Genomic DNA, 19296 nt, shown 5'->3' with positions numbered 1-19296 from the left:
GCTGGGCGCCGGTGTTGGAGTGGCCCTCTCTTCCCTCCCACCAGGCGTTTTGTGTCTGCACCCTTCCCGGTCACTTGGCTTTCACATCTCCGTGGTAACCTGGAGCTCCTTGTCAAAGGCTCAGGGGGGCGGGGGGGAGACACAGGTACAGTTTGCTGGAGGAGAGACGATGGGGCGTCCTGGGCTCTTTCCCAGAGACCTCTGTGCCTAGCCTTCTCCCAGGGCCTGTGTCCAGGACTGCTCATGATGGAGGCAACCCTGGGCAGCTTCTTCGGGGAGTCTGGTCACTGGGCAGAAGCTACGCTGTGCGCCGGTCCCTTAGCTCGGATTCGGACAGGCCGGGGTTGAGCGGAGCGTGGACTTGAACCAGCCTGTTTGAAGATCAGAGGGAGATGCCCTTTTGATCTGGCCTAGGAGTTGGTCAGGTCTCAGCTCTGCCTCCCTGAAAAGGAGGGGTCAGCCCTTGGCTTCCTCTTTCCTCCCCAAAAGGAAGCTTCGTCTTAGTGACCCAGGCCTGGGACCTGCACTTCAGGGTTCTTCCGGCCCCTGCGATGCTGCCTTTGAAGTCAGCGTCGTCACCGTGGGGAGTGAGGAGTGAATGTGCCCTTGCTGAGCACACTGTTCAGAATCTTCTCGGCCCCTCCCAGGGATGCTGGCTCTGGGGGGGTCCCACGGAGACTGTGCAACTTGGGGCTCCCTCCGGCGGCGATGTCTGCCTTTGTGGTTATTTGCTGAGCTCTTCGGGGCTCCGTGCCAGATTCTGTGGGGAGGGTGGGGGGTGTGAAGGGAAATCATGCGTGGCCCAGGCCCCTAAGGAGGGGCTCACCTTGGCAACAAGAGAGGCCAGCTCGCCCGCACCTTCCGGGTGCAGCTTTCCAAGAGCAAGTTATCTAACTTCCCTGTGCCTTGGAGAAGTTTCCTCATCTGTGAGATGGGGCTGGTGATAATTCCTTCCCTTTTTAACCCAAGGAAAGCATGCAGAGAAGCCAGTGCCATCGGACCCAGAGCCAGGTCCCCAGCAGGCTAGAGGGAGCCAGCTTGCTCGTGGCAATGGTCTGACTTTTAGACACTGTGGGTTTTGTTTGCAAAAGCCCTGGTCAGGGAAGGCTTCCTGGAGGAGGGGGAGAGGCAGGTGTTGCAACGTGAATGGTGTCTATTCTGGGAACAGGACCGCATGGCGAGGATCGGGGAGAGCGGGAGAAGCAGGGGCAGGAAGGGGGAAGGGTGGGCTCCGTGCCTGCGTGCTCAGGGGAAGCAGGCGTAGGGGAGCCAGGGAAGCGTGGACATCAGGAAGCTCTTCCTCCCCTGGTTCCTCCCACATGTGGCTGTGCCCCCTGGGCCTTCTCCCTGCACATCCCTCTCCCCTCGCTTCCGCCAGCTGCCCTTCCCTCCACGCCCCCATCAGGTGGACTTGGGAGGTGACTGCAGGCATATTAATAACCCCCGTGAAACCCAACACACCATTGTGCAGACCTCTGAGCTTAGTCAGAAACCTCTACCCCGCCGGGACCCGACCGAGGGACCGAGGGAGCTGACGCCGCACGATCAGCTTTCCCTGAGCAAACGCCAGGCCCGCCCGGGCAGGTGTCCGCTGAACTCGCACTTTCTCTGGGGTCTCTGGGGCGCTCAGGGTGTGATTTCCCCCCGGGATGAGCTGAGCCGCAGGTGGATTCCCTAAACAGCCTCAGGACTGGGTCCCCCCTGGGCTGATGATGGGGCTCTCCCCGCACTGTCCCGGGGTACCCCAAGCCTGTCCTGTCCCTCTGGCTCCCATCGCCCATGGGGAGGGGTTCTAGACGTTGCTAAGTTAAGAAAGGGCTACAGATGAGTCATAGGAAGTATGTGTGCATAAAGTAGTGGCTTTCAGTCGTTCCTCTATCGGAATTAGCAAAGGCGCTTTTTAGAAATGCTGAGCCCTGGCTGGTGTGGCTCCATTGGTTGGAGCATCGTCCTGTACACCGAAAGGTTGCCGGTTCGATTCCCGGTCAGGGCACATACCCAGGCTGTGGGTTCATTCCGTGTTCAGGCAGCATCTGATCAATGTCTCTCTCTCTCTCTCTCTCTCCCTCCCTCTCCCCCCCGCCTCTTTCCCCCCCCCTCTCTTCCGCTCTTTCTTCCCTCCCTCCCTTCCTTTCCTTTCCTCTCTTTCTAAAATCAATAAAAACATCCTCGGGTGAGGACTTAAAAAATGCCGGTCCCCAGGTTCCAGCCGGCAGAGTTTGGGCTTTAGTTGCTGCCGTGAGGAGAGGGAGGCTGGCAGCCGTGTCTTTTAAGAGCTCCCCAGTGATTCGAACGGGCAGCCAAGCAAAGACTGCAGATAAGGCCCGTGGCCCACCGCTGAGCCCGTCCTCTCCACAGCCGGCAGACTGTTCCCCTAGCGTCTGCTTAGCCACACACAGGGGGTTTCCATCCTGGGCTTTGGGGGACTCTGGTGGTTTGAGGGCTGAGCATCAGCTCTGAGACCTGTCACAGCCTGGCCCTGTAGGCACCCCGTCTAGGGTCCTCCTCCCCAGACTGGCATCCTGCCTCATCGCTCCCATGGCCGGAGGACAGAGGTCATGACCCCATGGCCAGAGGCCTCCAGGTGCAGGACCGAGGCCGAACCCCCTGTGTGGGAGAGGCCGGCACAGCTGCTCGAGCAGCAGGCAGCTCCGTTGGGAAGTACTGGTCGGCCAGCTGCCGCTTCCACCTGTCTCTGCTGAATCCCAGCCATCCTCACTCGGTGTCCTGGTCACCAAGGGGTGTGGCGAAGTGGGGCCCTGCTGAGCTTGCGTTTTTCTGTCTCTTTGGAGCTCCCAGAGGCCCCACTGGCATTCCTTCAGGAAATCTCTGCCCCCTCAGCTGCCACTGGCCGCTTGCAGACCCTCTCTGTGGGGAGCTGGCCCGCCTCCCTCAGCCTGGCCTGTTTCGTCTGGGGGTTTGAGTGCGTGGAGATGCGTCTCCCCGTGGAGAGGAGGCTGACCGTGGGTCAGAGGGAGCCTGCCATTTCCAGCTGCGGTGCCGGGCCGTGGGCCAGAGGAGTCTGAGAGTGATCGGGCCGGGGGGAGCTGCCCTCCCTGGAGGAGCAGCGTGTCTCCTTCCACATTCCGGGGTCCCAGGTGTGACCCCGAGTGTGCTGGAGCTCTGGAGGGCAAGGCTGGACACAGTTGTGCATTTCGGGGAGGGGCGTACAGAGGAGCACCTGCACCTGCTCTGAGTCCGGTCAGGCCAGGGCAGGTCTAGAGACAGCCCTGGAAGAAATGACATGTGGCGGGAGGGGCCCCGGCTGCCAGGGCTGTGTGTCCGCCTGCCGTGCGGCCTGTGCCTGGGGTGAGCGTGGAGCTGCAGGTTGCTGCGGAACCCACGAGTGTGGGTGGGTGTCCGTGCCGGGGAGGGAGGCGGGTCGGGGAGCACGACTGGTTCCTGAGGCCTCAAGCTGCTCCTGACTTCCTCTGTCCCGTCTCCTCCCTGCCCTCCCGACAGCTCTGCTCTACAAGCCCATCGACCGCGTCACCAGGAGCACCCTGGTCCTGCACGTGAGTGTCAGCCCCTGCACGGCCGGGACCCGTCAGGACCCATGGGAGACCGAGCCCAGGGGGGGAGGTGCTGGAGTCACTGAGAACAGTCCATTTGGGAAACTGGGCGGAAGGTCCCTGGACCCCTGCTTGCTGCCTGGCCTGTGGAAACCACGTCAGCCGGGCCAGGGCCTACATATAACTGGGCTACTCAGCTTGACATTTGGCCAGATGCACCCTAGGAGGCAGGCACTTCCTGCCGCCCCACCCCTTGGCTGATGGTCCCCAGTGTCCTGGGAGCAGCTGTGGGTGGTCAGATGGGTGTCTCTCCCAGCTGCTGGGTGAGATGAGGCTCCACCTGGCTCCCCCACACCCCAGGGGCAAAGAGTAACGACGTCAGCAAAACAAAGACGCACCACTGCCTTCACCCCTGCTGCTGCCCCTAATTTTAGTTCAGATTTTGCAGGCATGAGTGTGGGTCCCTGCGTGCCCCCCTCGGAACTCTTCTAGTGAGAATTGAGTGCTCCCCACTGTCTTCTTATTAAGCCCCAGAACTCCTCTCAACTCACCACCCCAACCCTCTCCTCCCCAGGACTTGCTGAAGCACACGCCCGTGGACCACCCCGACTACCCACTCCTGCAGGACGCCCTCCGCATCTCCCAGAACTTCCTGTCCAGCATCAATGAGGACATTGACCCCCGCCGGACTGCTGTCACAACCCCCAAAGGGGAGGTGAGCTCAGGACCCAGCACAGCCTCACCCGCAGGCCAGGTCACCCACCCCTGCTCCCCTGATGCACGGGCACGCCGCCCTGTGCCCTGTGCCCCTCCAGCCTGATCCCTCATTCCCAGCCCTGGAGAGGCCTTCGGGCCCGGGGCTAACAGCTTCAAGTTCAGTGTCTCATTCATCTTCATGATCCTCCACTGCAGCAGAGGGGGAAACTGAGGCCTGGGGAGTCTCTCCAGGTCTGGCACACGATCCCTTAGCCACCGTGTCAGAGCTGGGTTCTTCAGTGGGGATTATCTGTCTGCAAGCCCCATGCACGTCCCCATGCCAGGGACTTGGTGGGCTCTGCCCATCTCATTCTTGAATGCACCCCCCTCATGGGTAGTATGATGTCCTTAGGCCCAACCTGGACGGCAATGGCTCAGTCTCAGGGGGTTCAGGGAGTCTGAGGGAGCTCGGGGAGTCAGGGGGAGCTCAGGGAGTCTGGGGAAGTGGGAGCTCCGAGCTGCCTCTGATCAGCCTGCGCGAGCAGGTGGGAGAAACTAAGGAGGGAGCCCCACAGCAGGAAAAGCTGGTGGGAGAGGGGGCTGAGGCAGCCAGGTTACTGGGATGTCCCAGGTGGGCGCCTAGAGGTGGCACAGCAGTTCCAGTTCCCTGGGGCCCTTCTTGGCAGAAGGGTGGCGGGGGTGGGAGGGCAGTGGAGGGAAGCAATTTGAAGAATCAGAGACAGGTACGGCACGGGTCCGCAGCCTGGCCCACATACAGCCTTCCGGTGCAGGAGAGGTAATGAAGTGGTGGTTAGGAGCGCAGGCTGGCTGGGTTTATGCTCCTTCGTTACATTTACGAGTCCCCAGTGTCTCCTGCGGAGGGAGGGAGGGAGGGACAGGATCTAGAGAGTGACTAATGGGCTGTCCCGGCGCACAGCTCCCAGGCCTGGTTTGCAAACCCGGGAACAGCACTGGTTTGTTTGACTCCGGGGAGGGAAAGCTCTGTGGAGGGCTCACAGCACTGGCAGTGTCAGATCGTTCCGATGGTGTACCTTCCACAGGCTCACCTGATGTGGTAGCACAGGTGGCTCACGTGGTGTACAACCCACGGAAGGCGGGGACAGCCCCGGCATTCTGCTGCTCCTGAGGGTGGCAGGGAGGAAACCGGGAGTCCTGTTCTTGACCATCAGCGCCCAGGTGGGAGGTGGCCGCAGGTTCCCGAGGACACGGCTGCAGCCCCACAGAGGGTGGCCAGGCCTCCCCTCCATCTGGGGCGGGTGAAGAATTGACTCAGAGGTAGTAGCATCAGCAGCCCTGAGAGGGTCTGCAGGTCAAGTCGGACTGAAGCTAGAACGACTTCTTAGGCAGGGTTGTGGGGTGGGGGTGGGGATATTCATGCTCCAGGGTAGAGGAGCCAGGTCACCGGAGCTCGGGTCCATCTGGGTGCGAGCTGTTGAGAGCTGCGGAAAAGTGTAAAGGTGCCATGGTTTTGTTTTGTTTTCTAATCCTCACCCAAGGATATTTTTCCATTGATTTTTAGAAAGAATGGGAGAGAGGGAAAGACAGAGAGAAATATCGATGTGAGAGAAACATCGATTGGTTGCCTCCCTCCTGCACGTGCCCCAACCAGGGCCTGGGCCGGGAAGGAGCCTGAAACCAAGGTGCATGCCCTTGACCAGAATCGAACCAGGGACCCTTCGGTCCGCAGGCCAATGCTCTGTCCACTGAGTCACACCGGCTAGGGCTAAAGCTACCATTGTTGATCCACAGAATGTGCTGGGCACTGGGGCCATTTTGCATAAACCAGTTTTGATGATTCCTTCCCTATGGGCTGATGTCATCATCCCTCAATTTAACTGAGATTAAGAGAGGTCAGGGGACTCGCCCGAGATCTCAGCTAGGAAGTGGCAGAGTCTAGATTCAAGCCCATGCCCATGTGACCACCAGGCACTGCGGCCCCTCCCTGCAGCCCACCCCCCAGCTGGATGGTGCCCCTAGTGCCTGCTGGGCCCTGGGCTGACCCCCCCTGAGCAGGAGGGCGGGTGTGCATCTCCCGCAGACTCGGCAGCTGGTGAAGGACGGCTTCCTGGTAGAAGTGTCGGAGGGCTCCCGGAAGCTGCGGCACGTCTTCCTCTTCACAGACGTCCTACTGTGCGCCAAGCTAAAGAAGACGTCTGCGGGGTGAGTCTGTGTGAGGCCAGGGTGCGAAGTTGGGGGAGGAACTAGACCAGTGATGGCGAACCTTTTGAGTTCGGCGTGTCAGCATTTTGAAAAACCCTAACTTAGCTCTGGTGCCGTGTCACATATAGAAATTTTTTGATCTTTGCAACCATAGTAAAACAAAGACTTCTATTTTTGATATTTATTTTATATATTTAAATGCCATTTAACAAAGAAAAATCAGCCAAAAAAATGAGTTGGCGTGTCACCTCTGACACGCGTGTCATAGGTTCGCCATCACTGAACTAGACCCATCCTGCTGCCCCCTGTAGAACCCCTTTAACAAGCTGGGGCAATCTGCATAGCTTTTCCTTTTATTTATTTTTATTTATTTATTTTTTTAATATATTTTATTGATTTTTTACAGAGAGGAAGGGAGAGAGATAGAGAGTTAGAAACATCGATGAGAGAGAAACATCGATCAGCTGCCTCCTGCACATCTCCTCCTGGGGATGTGCCCGCAAGCCAGGTACATGCCCTTGACCAGAATCGAACCTGGGACCTTTCAGTCCGCAGGCCGACGCTCTATCCTCTGAGCCAAACCGGTTTCGGCAGTTTTTCCTTTTAAAAACGTATTAATTAATTCCATTTTACTGCATAGCCTTTTTCTAAAAATAAATTGTTTTTAATTATAAAGATAATATAACCAAATTACAAACAAAAAAAAACCCATCACCCATCCGAACATAAGCATCAGTCTCCTGCTGCTATATTTCCTTTCGGTTTTTTTTTTAATGTCCTTATGTTTTTTCATATACTTGTAATCAGAGTGAATACCCAATTTGGGGCTCTGTGTTCATTTCACGTCATAAGCATTTTCCCTGTGGCTGCCTAATCTTCATAATCATCGTTTCACTTTCCTGCGTGATGTTACGAGTGGATATGCCGTGATTTCCTTCGGCATTCTTCTTTTATCGGACAGCTCTACGTTTTTGCTAACTATGAGTCAGTGAATATTCATTAAACCCGCTGCTGTCATTTTTGTTGAGCGGTTCTGCCCGCCAGGTGTCATGACAAATGCTTTGAATAGATTATTTCTCATCGTCCCAACAACTCTATACAGTAGGTATTATTGTCCGCACCTCACGGACAGAAAAGACTAGGGTAGTCACAGAAGCTGCCCAAGGTCGCACACCTGCGGGTGGAGGAGATGGGATTTGAACCTCACTCCAGCCTGGAAGCCTGTGTCCACCTCACCTCCATCTCTGTACCTAGTGAGATGGGTCCGCTCTGCGCCACGAGCAGAAAAGGTTGTTCAGTATTCACCCCACCTTCTTTCCCCTACTGTGTGCCAAGTATGCTCGCGCACAGTCAGTCCACGGGCTAGACAGTGAGTAACACTAAGGGACCAGGAGGAGAGGTGCAAACCTCGGCTCTGGGGGAGGTGAGAGGAGGAGAGGTTGTCACTCCCTGGAACGAGACCTGAGATTACTCTAAAGCAGAGATGGCCGTCCTGAGCAAACGCACAAATGCCTTCAGCCCTTTGCCCGTGGCGGGCATTACCAGTGAGCCAGTGCGCTGTTGCACACCGGGCTTGAACGTGGCTTTATAATCCTCCACCCGGTACCCCCCGGGACCTCTATGGATCAGTGTGGGCATTCAAAATAACATTTATATTCCATCTCTAGCCTAAAGGGTAATGAGTGTGAGCTAAGTACGGATAGGCCGGCAGGGAGGGGAGAGTGTGGGACGGGCAATAGTTAAGTGTGAGGTTTGGGATGCTGCCTGCCCCGGAAGCCTATCCCTCCTCCCCGTGCGTGGTTCCTGATTGGGCTCCTCGGGGACAAGGGATCGCTTTTGCCTGTGACGAGTTCTCGGTAAACGTTTCTCGGTGGTTTTTGGGTCCAGCAGTTCAGGCTCAAAGAGCCAAGTTCCTTCTGGCTCATGCCTTCCTCTGGCTTGTGTGCAGGAAACACCAGCAATATGACTGCAAATGGTACATCCCTCTGGCCGATCTCGTGTTTCCGTCCCCCGAGGAGTCGGAGGCCAGCCCCCACGTGCACCCCTTCCCAGACCACGAGCTGGAGGACATGAAGATGAAGATCTCCGCCCTCAAGAGTGAGATCCAGAAGGAGGTGAGCAGAGCCTGGCGTCTGAGCTGGGACAGGAAGTTGGCTGTTTTTATTGGGGGCCCTTCGAGGAGAGGTGCGGGCAGGGGAAGTTGTAAGGGTTGGGAGCCTGATAAGGAGGGAAGATGAAAGAGTAGGAGGCCTCAAGCACAATGCTTAGGGAAAGGCTTTGATGGTGGCAGATTAGCACTGAGCAGATGGAGGCCGCTCAGAATTTAGTGGGGGTAATTACGGGAAATTTCCCGGAGAACAGTGTAAATCAAACACTAGAAAAGGGAAGCAAGAGAAGGCCGTCTTAAGGAAAAGCAGGACGTGTATGAGAGAAAGGACCTGGGAAGCCTCAGAAACTGACAGATCAAGGAGGCAAAAACGAAGGAGCGAAGGGCCTTGAATATCAGTTCACGCACTTGGTCTAAAAATGCACAGAAGCTTGCGCCCTGACAGAGAATTGAGGTTCTTGCCAAACACAGGTGAAACGTTCACCAACACTTAACATGTATTAGGCTGCAAGTGAAATCTCAATTTTTATTTTAACTTTTTAAAATATATTTTTATTGATTTCAGAGAAGAAGGGAGGGAGAGGGAGAGAGAGATAGAAACACCTATGATGAGAGAGAATCATGGATTAGCTGCCCCCTACACACCCCACACTGGGGATCGAGCCCACAACACAGGCCTGTGCCCTGACTGAGAATCAAACCATGACCTCTGGATTCATAGGTCAGTGGTCTGCAAACTCACTAGTCAACAGAGCCAAATATCAACAGTACAACGATTGAAATTTCTTTTGAGAGCCAAATGTTTTAAACCTAAACTATATAGGTAGGTACATTGTTATTAACTTAATTAGGGTACTCCTAAGCTGGCCTTTGCTAAAAACGTCCTCAATCTGATTGAGGTACGTTCGCTGAGGTCGACCCCTTCCAACTCTCCCATCCACACTCGTCTTGTATACTTGTTTCGTCTGTCTCCTTTCCGAAAACCGACTTCTGCGCATGGGCCACGAAGTTTCAATCGCACTGTACCTACGACGCACCCGCACGTGGTATTCTGTGGAAGAGCCACGCTCAAGGGGCCAAAGAGCCGCATGTGGCTCGCGAGCCGCGGTTTGCCGACCACTGTCATAGGTCAACGCTCAACTACTGAGCCACACCGGCCGGGCAGAAATGTCAATAAAAAATAAAAAAATTGGTAGCGTACCAGTTACGTTCACAGATCACAGTGCAGTAAAACTAGAAATCAACAATTAGAATGTATTTAAGGGTAAGCCTAGAAAGCTAAAACTTTCAGGGTACAGAGGAAATCAAAATTGCAACTGTAGACTGTTTAGAACTGCAGGAACATGAGCGCACCACATGTCAGAACCCATGGGATGTAGCCACAGTGCTATTTTCAGGAAAATGCAGCCTTAAATTCATGTATTTGAAAGCACCCAGGAGGAGCCTTCCCCATAAATGGCAGGCGGGGCATGGAGGGGCCTGGTCTCTTCCTCACCCATCCAGGCTCTGCTGGGGCCTCACCTCCTCCGGGGAGCCTTCCCTGATAGCCACCCACTGCAGTTTGGGTTGGGTGCCCGACTTCCTGGTTCCTGATGTTTGCCTCTTTGCTTTATAGGTACTGCTTTCCCTCACTCAACAGGCTTTGAACTCTAGCGAGAGACTCTCTTAATTCAGTTATGTTCCTAGTCCTTGACACCTCATAAATCGTTGCTTCCTGAAGGATTGTTGAGGAATACAGAGCAGATGGCCTCTGAGGATCCTTTCAGCTCAGACACCTCTCCTTGAACAGGGGAGGAGCCCCTAGTAAAACCCCAGGGGCACTGGGACTGAGGGTCTGACTGGGGTGCATCCATCCAGAGGGAGCAGCCTGACCAGCACACGTGTCCTCCCTCTGAATGGCCAGGCTCGGCCGCCTCAGTGGAGCCTGTTTCCCCGTCTAGCACCGCCCACCAACCCCACCCAGGGGCGTCCTGCAGGCCTGCTCCTCACCTGGTCCTGGGACCCAGCAGGCTTTGTGCCTACGCTCCTGCCCCAGGTGTGTAGGTGTGGCCTTCTGCTCAATCAGTGCTGCCTGAGCTCCGCTGGCTGCTGGCTGCAGGGCTGTGCCAGACGCCACCCAGGGTTCCTCACAGTGGAGGAGACGGATACGCCCATTATGACATGTGACACATGTGATAGGAGTCAGTGGCGAGGCACAACAAAGTCGTTCTCTGAGTCACAGAAAAAGCAGATTTACTTTTAAAAAAAAGTGTTTTTATTCATTTTTAGAGAGAGAGAGAGTGAGAGAGAGAGAAACATCAATTGGCTGCCTCCTGCATACCCGCTACTGGGGATTGAGCCTGCAACTCGGGCATGTGCCCTGACCGGGAATCGAACCCGCAACCTCTCAGTGAATGGGACGATGGTCAACCAACTGAGCCACACCGCCCAGGGCAACATATTTACTTTTTTAATAACATGTTTTGAACTTAGGCAACCCTGGCTTGTTACAGGGACAGGTCACAATACCGGAGCATGTAGAATACAGCTGATCATGGCTCAGCCCCCTTGTTAGCAGTTTGAGGTGCATTCTGCTAGTCTTCTGTGCTTATGCTGCACGCACAGCACGCCTGTGTGTATTTTAATGAGACTAGGTTACAGGTGCTGTTTTGTCATGTAAGTTTTTCACCTAACAGTGCACCTTAGAGCTCTCTGGGCCTGGCACAGCCTTTCTAACAGCTGCATCCTATTCTGTTGCTTGATTGCACAACCACGTATTTGGGTATTTAGAGTGTTTCTGGCTCGTGATTCTTTGCAGGCAAGTCTGCAGTATACATCACCACACTCCTGTTTCTTCTCTCTGGTGGATTCCCTGCAAGGGGCTTGTGCATCTGATGGCCAGATGTACCTCTGAGCAGGTCGCATCCGATTATGTTCCCACCAGCAGTTTGTGGGAGTCACGGTGACAACACTGGCTGGGAGCCTTGCTGCCATTTTGCTAGTCTAGTGGGTAAAAAAAAAAATGCTGCAGAAATGAATTTCAACTGTGGAGTTTGAGGACGGCATTGAAAGCAAGACTTAAGCGTAAGGGTAGTTAATAAAGGGAAGGGGTCGACTAGAGGGAACGGCTCGCCAGAGAACAGGGAATAGCACCCTGAGGCTGAGGTGGAGGGTGCAGGGTGGGGCGTGGTGGGATATCAGGCAGGGCATGGAGGCGGGGACCCAGCTGTGGTAGGCCCCGTGCACGAGGCCAGGAATTAGGGCTTTGTGCTGAACGGTGTCTGAGGTTCCGAAGCAGCGTACCTTGAAGGTACCTGCGGTTTAATTTATAGGGTGAATGAAGAGGCTAATGCGATGGAAGGAAGATCTTTATTAATTACAGTGTCCATGAGAGAGGCCACACCACCAGGGCCACGTGGGAAAGCACCACGTTTGGTCAGGAGGCAGAAGGAGCGTGAAAAAACGTGGCCCAAAGCCTGTGTTGAGCTTTCCAAGGGGAAGGAAGGCCGGGCAGGAAACAGCCTAGGACTGGCCAGTGTGGATAATGTTGGAGGCGCTGGGTTGTAGGAGCTGCCCCTAGTTATCTGGCACCTGGTCCTACGTGATGAGGGCAGGGGAATGACATGTGAGAGATACATGAGCCCAGCTGGTGTGGCTCAGTGGTTGAACATTGACCCATGAACCAGGAGGTCATGGTTCGATTCCTGGTCAGGGCACATGCCCAGGTTGTGGCTCGATTCCCCAGTAGGGGGCACACAGGAGGCAGCCAGTCAATGATTCTCATCATTGGTGTTTCTCTCCCTCCCTTCCTCTGTTTGAAATCAATAAAAACATATGTTTTATTTTTTAAAATTTTTTAAAAAGGAGAGAGAGAGGAGGTAGTAGGGGGTAGGCCTCAGGGTTCGCTGGTTTGCATTTGAAAGATATGCTCACAGAGGAGTCATTGACTGTGTTAGAAATTAGCATGATCTGGGAGGAACAGTTTTCTCCCTGGCCAGGAGTCCTCCCATGATGTCAAAGCATCATAATATATTGAAAAAGAAAAAAAATCCGATGAACACACGGGGGGAAGGGTGCTAAAGCCACTGAGTGAGACGTGGAGTCTGAGTGTGAGGGAAACCATCTCTGCCCTCTCCCCGCAGAAAGCCAACAAGGGCCAGAGCCGGGCCATCGAGCGCCTGAAGAAGAAGATGTTTGAAAATGAGTTCTTGCTGCTGCTCAATTCCCCCACCATCCCATTTCGGATCCACAATCGGAATGGAAAGGTCAGGAAGGGTGGGGATGGGACAGAGACAGCCCCCTTCCTCCGTACAGGGCTGCCCACTGTGGCTCCCAGCCCTGACCTGTGGGGATCAGGGACTCCAACCCCCAATTCTCAAGGAGGCTGCCAGGCTCCGGCCCTGGACTCCCTCTCCCCAGTGGTGTGGAGCTAGTGCCCTCTGCTGGCCATCATTGGCACTGCCACTTCTGTCACTGGGCTGCCCAGGAAGGAGGCCCCCCTCCCAGCTGCCTCCTCCAAGCCTGGGGGTACCTGGGTTAGAGGGAGCTTTGTTGGAGCCCTGGGCTACAGGAATGTGCGTGTCTGACCATGGCCGCCCCGCTGAATTGTCATCTCCTCTCTTCAGAGCTACCTGTTCCTACTGTCCTCGGACTATGAAAGGTCAGAGTGGAGAGAAGCGATTCAGAAACTACAGAAGAAGGGTAAAGTCCCCACCCACTCTGCCCTGAGGGGTCCATGGCAACCATGGGCATTTGTAATCCCCAGCACCTCCAGTCCCATGCCTCCCCTTCAGCCCTCACAGCCACTCTAAACTGCCAAGGCAGGTGGCACTTCACTGATGTTTCTGAACAACTGAGGCCCAAAGAATTGGTGATTTACTTAAGGCAGTGGTTCTCAACCTGTGGGTCGAGACCCCTTTTGGGGGTCGAATGACCCTTTCACAGGGGTCGCCTAAGACCATCGGAAAACACGTATATAATTACATATTGTTTTTGTGATTAATCACGATGCTTTCATTATGTTCAATTTGTAACCATGAAAGTACATCCTGCATATCAGATATTTACATGACGATTCATAACAGTAGCCAAATGACAGTTATGAAGTAGCAACGAAAATAATTTTATGGATGGGGGTCACCACAACATGAGGAACTGTATGAAAGGGTCACGGCATTAGGAAGGTTGAGAACCACTGGCTTAAGGCATAAAATGAATTCGCATTAGGAGTAGCCCCAGAGTCAAGGATTGCCCCCCCCCCCCCCACTCTCCCTGTCCCCATCCCTCTCTCATACACACATACATGAACCTCTTCAGTTAGACTCTCCTGTTCTTACCCCTCTGACGTCACCCACAGCTATCCCCATGTGAGGGTTCACAAGTCTTTCCCCTTTTTTCCAGTGACCAACTCTGTCCCTAGAATTAAGGTTTTTCCCTGCAATAGCCCCCAAAGAGAGCAGCAGGTCCTAGTGGACCCATGACAATGTTTCTCTCTCTCTCTCTCTCTCTCTCTCTCTCTCTCTCTCTCTCTCCCTCCCTCTTCTTCTCCCTCCCTCCCTCCCTCCCTCTCTCTCTCCCTCCCTCTCTCCCTCCCTCCCTCCCTCTCTCTCCCTCCCTCCCTCCCTCTCTCTCCCTCCCTCTCTCTCTCCCTCTCCTTCTCTCCCGCTCCTCCTGCAGATCTCCAGGCCTTTGTCCTGAGCTCAGTGGAGCTCCAGGTGCTCACAGGATCCTGTTTCAAACTTAGGACTGTACACAACATTCCTGTCACCAGCAATAAAGATGGTAAGATCTGGAACCCAACATTGCCCAATCAGCAGATCTACTCCCCCCAGGATAGTGCTGGGGCTGTCCACAAGGGCCCAGCGGACACTGGGCTACAAATGGCTGATCTCTGCTCAGTTGGGCTGGGATGACTCAGTGGCCAGGAGCACAGGAAGCTCAAACAGGGGTTGTCTCTTCCCCAGATGGCCCCAACTCCTCCCTGCCCCGCCCCCCCCTCTGGCTTAAGAGAAGATTCTGGGACACTGGTCGTCAGATAATGGAAGCAAAAGACAAGCATGGGTGGGGAGTGGGGACAGGAGGAAATGGAGGTGGCTTAGAATAGTGCATAACAAATAAGGCCAGAAGTTTCCAGGCATTAGCTCTTGAAAGGCCTTGAATGCCCAGCGAGGGAATTTGTTGTTCTAGCCCAGGAGCCTGTGGGAGGTTTTTGAGCAGAGCTGAGATCGGGGCTGGTCACTGCCTGGAGTGGGTAGGATCTGACTGCCCGTGGGTGCTGCAAAGGGGTTTTGAAGGCAGGCTCTCCTCCACCTATGGGGGTATCTGCCCTCTGTGTTCCAACAAGGAGGCAGAGATGGACCTTCTCTCGCATTGGCGCAGAGTGACTTATGTTGGCTAATTTTTACTTTGAAAGGCGAGGCTGAGAAGGGCGGTCACAGGATAGCAGGACTTGGAGGGAGAGGGAAGGTGCCCTGGGGAATGTGTGGACTGGCCTCCCAGGCTGAGTAGAGGGGGGAGGGGCACCCCCAGCTCACGGTCCTGGAAGTAGTGAGGAATGGAAGCTTCTTCATCCGGCCACCAGGTGGTGCTCTCAGCCCCGGGCTTAGGCCGCATCTCCCACGCTTTCTGCCTCCCGGCCAGTCTGGGGTGAGGAGGGGGTGAAGCAGAGGAGCCTCTCACCACCCCCGACCCTGGGGCTTTTCTCTCTTGCAGACGACGAGTCTCCCGGGCTCTATGGCTTCCTTCATGTCATCGTCCACTCTGCCAAGGGGTTTAAGCAGTCAGCACGTGAGTGTCCCTGACCACCAGCCCCAGGCAGTGGCCGGGCGGGGCCGTTGTTCAGCCTGTCACAGGAAGTCCTTTTTATCTCATTTGTCTCCAGTAGGAATTCGTGAGTCAGTTAGACAGGTAATAGTCTCTCCCCATTTTCCAGATGAGAAAACTGAGTCACAGAGAGATACAAAGGACTTAACGCCACTCAGGATCAGAAAACCAGGGCTCCTGACTCCTCTCCTCTCAGCCAGCCCCTTCCCACTCCCTCCTCTTCCTCACGGGGGGGGGGGGGGGGGTCTGCCCTCTGCCCCTCCCTGTACAGTGCATCACGCAGAGGTTGTGCCATTGGCTCACGCACCCGACGTTCAATACACATTTACTGCGAAGCCCGAGTTCCTGGGTAGATTGGCCTCCTCTCTCTGTGTTCCCGTCACCCCAGGGCTAACCATGGCTACAGCACCTGTCATACTGCTTTGTCACTTAAAATTTGCCTCTCCCACTGTGAGTTCTTAGAGGGCAAGGAAATCATTGGATGAATAGGAGCTCAGAAATGCTGACCTGAGTAGTTCATTTCCAGACGCCTGCTGTGTGCCGGTACCTCACTAGGTGCTGGGGAACAGGCAGATGTGGCCCTGTGTGGAGAAGTCTTGGCAAGGTCAGAGCCTTTTCACGGGCGTTACCTGCTCTGATCCTCCTGAGCCTGCAGAGTTCACTGATACCATTCTCGTTTTACGTGAAGAAGCTGGGGCCCGACGGCTCAAGGGATTTTCCCGGGTGGCCCAGGCAGGTCACGTGGGTGGTGGGTGGAATCCGTGTCTCCCACCGCCCGAGCCCACGCTCTTGTCTTTAGAGCATCCCTTCTCTCAGGGCGGCCAGGACCCCGCACCCACCGCTCGGCTGAGCTGCCTGTACACGTGGCAGCTTCTTGGACCCTCCCCAGACCCACGGAATCCCCCAGGGGGGGCACTGCCCAGGAATATTCCTGGTTAGTAAGCTCCATAGGGCTGTCGTACCCGCCCAAGTCTGCGGCCCATGGAGCTAGACCCTGCGCCTCCCATCCCCACGGAGCCCAGATGTCTCGCCCCTCCTCTCTCTCTCTGCTTCGTGTTGGCTGGGATGGGCTTTGTGGTTAGACATGGGGTGAGCTGCTACGAAATCTCTCCTTACCTCCAGGCTGTCTCCACTTCCTCCCTCCCCTGGCTGACTCAGATACTCACTCTGACTCGAGGGGGTAGAACTTATGCATCTCAGTGTGGCTTCTCGTCACAGTGAACCCCTGGCATCTGCAGTCAGGCCCAAGGTGCAGGCACCACGAGCCTCCTGTTTCACGGGTGAACGTGACCAGGCAGAGAGGCTGGTGATTCAGGCAGAGGGAGGATTTGGACCCAGACAATCTGATGCCTCCCCATTTTCCCCATGAACTAGCCCGTAGCCCTCGACGGAGGATTCACACCCACCTGTCAGCTGGCAGCCCTCCTGCCCCTCCATCTCTGTCACCCACACTGACTGGCTGAGGCCAGATGCTGGGGCCTCTGACATTGTTCACCTTTAATCTGCACCCACATCCCCATGTGCCCAGTTGTATCTCCTCTACGTCGCACCCGGCTGGAGACACCTTGGGGGCAGCTCCACCTCCATTCTCAGGGAAAAGAGCCCAGCTGAGCAACCCCTGGGCCAGAGCTGTATGTCCACCCTCTGGCCTCTGCCCTTTGCCCCTTGAGTCACCCTGCACAGGGTTGGCTGTATGCTCCAAAGCTGACCCCCAACACACACAGTGCCCTGGAGAGCAGCGTTGGCAGCTCCCATGGCGGGGAGAATGGGGGGCTGCCAGGGTCCCAGCCCTAGAGGGAGCATGTGCCTGGGGAACCACCCAGGGCCTGGGAGACCACCCAGTGCTGTGGCCTGGTCTGTTAGGTCCCAGGGTAGAGGGGAGAAGGGTTTCAGCCTTAAAGGCCATGATTCAAGAGGGAAACACTGCCCGGCTGGTGTGGCTCAGTGGTTGAGCATCGACCTATGAACCAGGAGGTCACCGTTTGATTGGCACTTGCCTGGGCTGCAGGCTCTATCCCCAGTAGAGGGTGTGCAGGAGGCAGCCAGTCAATGAGTCTCTCATCATTGATGTGTCTCTCCCTCTCCCTTCCTCTCTGAAATCAATGAAAATATATTTTTTAAAAGATTGAAAAACTAGGGAAAGCTCCCCAGACGCCCACCCCCAGCCTCCACCACTCAGTTACCTGCAGCACATGGGGGTGGTAAGACTCCATTCTTCACCCCACGTGGGGCTGGCGGAGAGGAACGGAGCCCTGGGTTTCTGGTCCTGTGTGATATTACATCCTCTTATCTCTCTCTGACTCCATGTTCTCATCTGGCAAATGGGGAGAAGCTGTTAGCGCTCTATTAGGGCTTGCCCACTGTGTGCAGCCCTGCTCCTGGCTAAGAAAACAAGGCTGCTGCTGCCTGGTGGGGCGGCAGTGAGGGGGCGGGAGATAAGAAAGAGACAGAAAAGACAACTGCAGTTACAGTTCCGTGCGATGAAGAAAACAACGGAGTGAGCGCTGGGAATGTGGGAGGCGCTTTGGTTGTCTCAGTGACGGGGGCTTCTCCAGCTTCCAGCCCCAGAGGCCAGAGGCCCTCCGGAGACTCCCACCTCAAATGCCAGGCCCACCCTGCTAAGGGACCTGGGATCAGTATGGGGGGGGGCGGTGCCAGGAGGCCTCAGTGGGGAGGAGGCAAAGATCAGGGGTGAAGGGACGAGGGCCCTAAGCAGGGAGAGCTGGGCAGGTTGGGGAGGAGAGCAGCGCGGCCAGAGTGCGGTGGATGAGGCCGGAGGGCAGCACCACCTGAGAGGAGTGCAGAGCAGTGGGAAGAGGCCAGGCTCGCGTGCGCGAGGGGCTGTGCAGAGGAGCCCGAGGGCAGCCCCTGGTGCTGGGAGGGACGGTGTATTAAACCCCTTTTCCTCGGGGCCTCACTGGATGTGCTTCTGCCTGTCCCCCCTGCAGACCTGTACTGTACCCTGGAGGTGGATTCCTTCGGCTATTTTGTCAGCAAAGCCAAAACCAGGGTATTTCGGGACACGACAGAGCCCAAGTGGGACGAGGTGAGTGGCAGGGGCCGGTGTGCCCCTCAGGGACCCCTGAGCTTGTCACCACCAGCCATGCCCACCCCACTCCCTGTGCTCAGGTGCTGTTGGCTGGGGTTGGCGGGGCCAGCTCTGTCCCTCAGCCCTCTGCCCTGCATCCCTGCTTATTTGACTTCTGATCTCGTGCTTATGTGCAGACACGGGGTTTCCGCTCAGGCCCCAGACCCCACTCCCTCAGTGATTTGAAAGCCCTGGAGCCCCAGAAAGTGAGGACGCTCCTCCCTGCCCCGCGGGGTGGTCCCCGTGGGCCCCCCTCACCCCCCTCACAGCCTTGCGAAGTTGGGGCCCCCACCTGCTAGGAGACCGGGTCCCCCACGTCCGCGGCTCAGGACCCTGGCTCTATCCTTCCTCAGGAGTTTGAGATCGAGCTGGAGGGCTCCCAGTCCCTGAGGATCCTGTGCTACGAGAAGTGCTACGACAAGACCAAGGTCAACAAGGACAACAACGAGATCGTGGACAAGATCATGGGCAAAGGGCAGATCCAGGTGAGGTCCCGATGCGGCCCCGGCGCCCCGGCAGGAGGTGGTGGGGTTGGGACGGCATCCTTCTCACTGGCCTCCTTGGTCCAGGGCCTTGGCCTTTTGTGCCTCGGGTTCCAGGCTGGTTTGAGAAGCCGCCCGGCCTGTTGGTTCCCCTGCGGGAGGTGACATCTCGTTGTAGCCCCAGGCGCCCATGTGTGCCCGGTTCCTGGGGCTTCCGCACCTGGCTCAGGTGGGCCACCCACTCTCCCGCAGGAGAGGGCTCCCTGTGTCTTCCCTTCCCACCTCTGGTCTCCTGGTGGCTTTTCCCAGGCGCACTGCGTGGAGGAGTCTGGGGCTACATCCGCGAGGCGGTGTTTGATGAGCAGTGTCTGCTGTAGGGTGTGAGGCCCAGCATTCGGGGGGGCTTCAGATCTGCTGGGTGGCTGGGGC

At 56.1% G+C, this 19296-nt stretch overlaps 1 protein-coding gene across 4 annotated transcripts in view; it reads left to right on the top strand.

The window, feature by feature from the left end:
* Positions 1 to 19296, top strand: part of ABR (ABR activator of RhoGEF and GTPase) — a 188960-nt gene that overhangs the window by 128461 nt on the left and 41203 nt on the right. For all 4 annotated transcript variants that reach the window (XM_070393446.1, XM_070393447.1, XM_070393448.1 and 1 more), the window contains 10 exons: positions 3463 to 3515; positions 4087 to 4227; positions 6268 to 6389; positions 8338 to 8503; positions 12618 to 12740; positions 13101 to 13176; positions 14152 to 14256; positions 15187 to 15261; positions 18246 to 18343; positions 18739 to 18870. In XM_070393446.1, coding sequence (XP_070249547.1) covers positions 3463 to 3515; positions 4087 to 4227; positions 6268 to 6389; positions 8338 to 8503; positions 12618 to 12740; positions 13101 to 13176; positions 14152 to 14256; positions 15187 to 15261; positions 18246 to 18343; positions 18739 to 18870 — 1091 coding nt within the window. The remainder of the gene's footprint in view (positions 1 to 3462; positions 3516 to 4086; positions 4228 to 6267; positions 6390 to 8337; positions 8504 to 12617; positions 12741 to 13100; positions 13177 to 14151; positions 14257 to 15186; positions 15262 to 18245; positions 18344 to 18738; positions 18871 to 19296) is intronic.

The sequence above is a fragment of the Myotis yumanensis genome, unplaced genomic scaffold (genome assembly GCF_028538775.1).
Source record: "Myotis yumanensis isolate MYYU_CA2020_CCGP unplaced genomic scaffold, mMyoYum1.0.hap1 SCAF_16, whole genome shotgun sequence".
Classification (NCBI taxonomy): domain Eukaryota; kingdom Metazoa; phylum Chordata; class Mammalia; order Chiroptera; family Vespertilionidae; genus Myotis; species Myotis yumanensis.
Note: the sequence above shows the minus strand (reverse complement) of the source record. Positions and strands in the feature narration are given on the sequence as shown.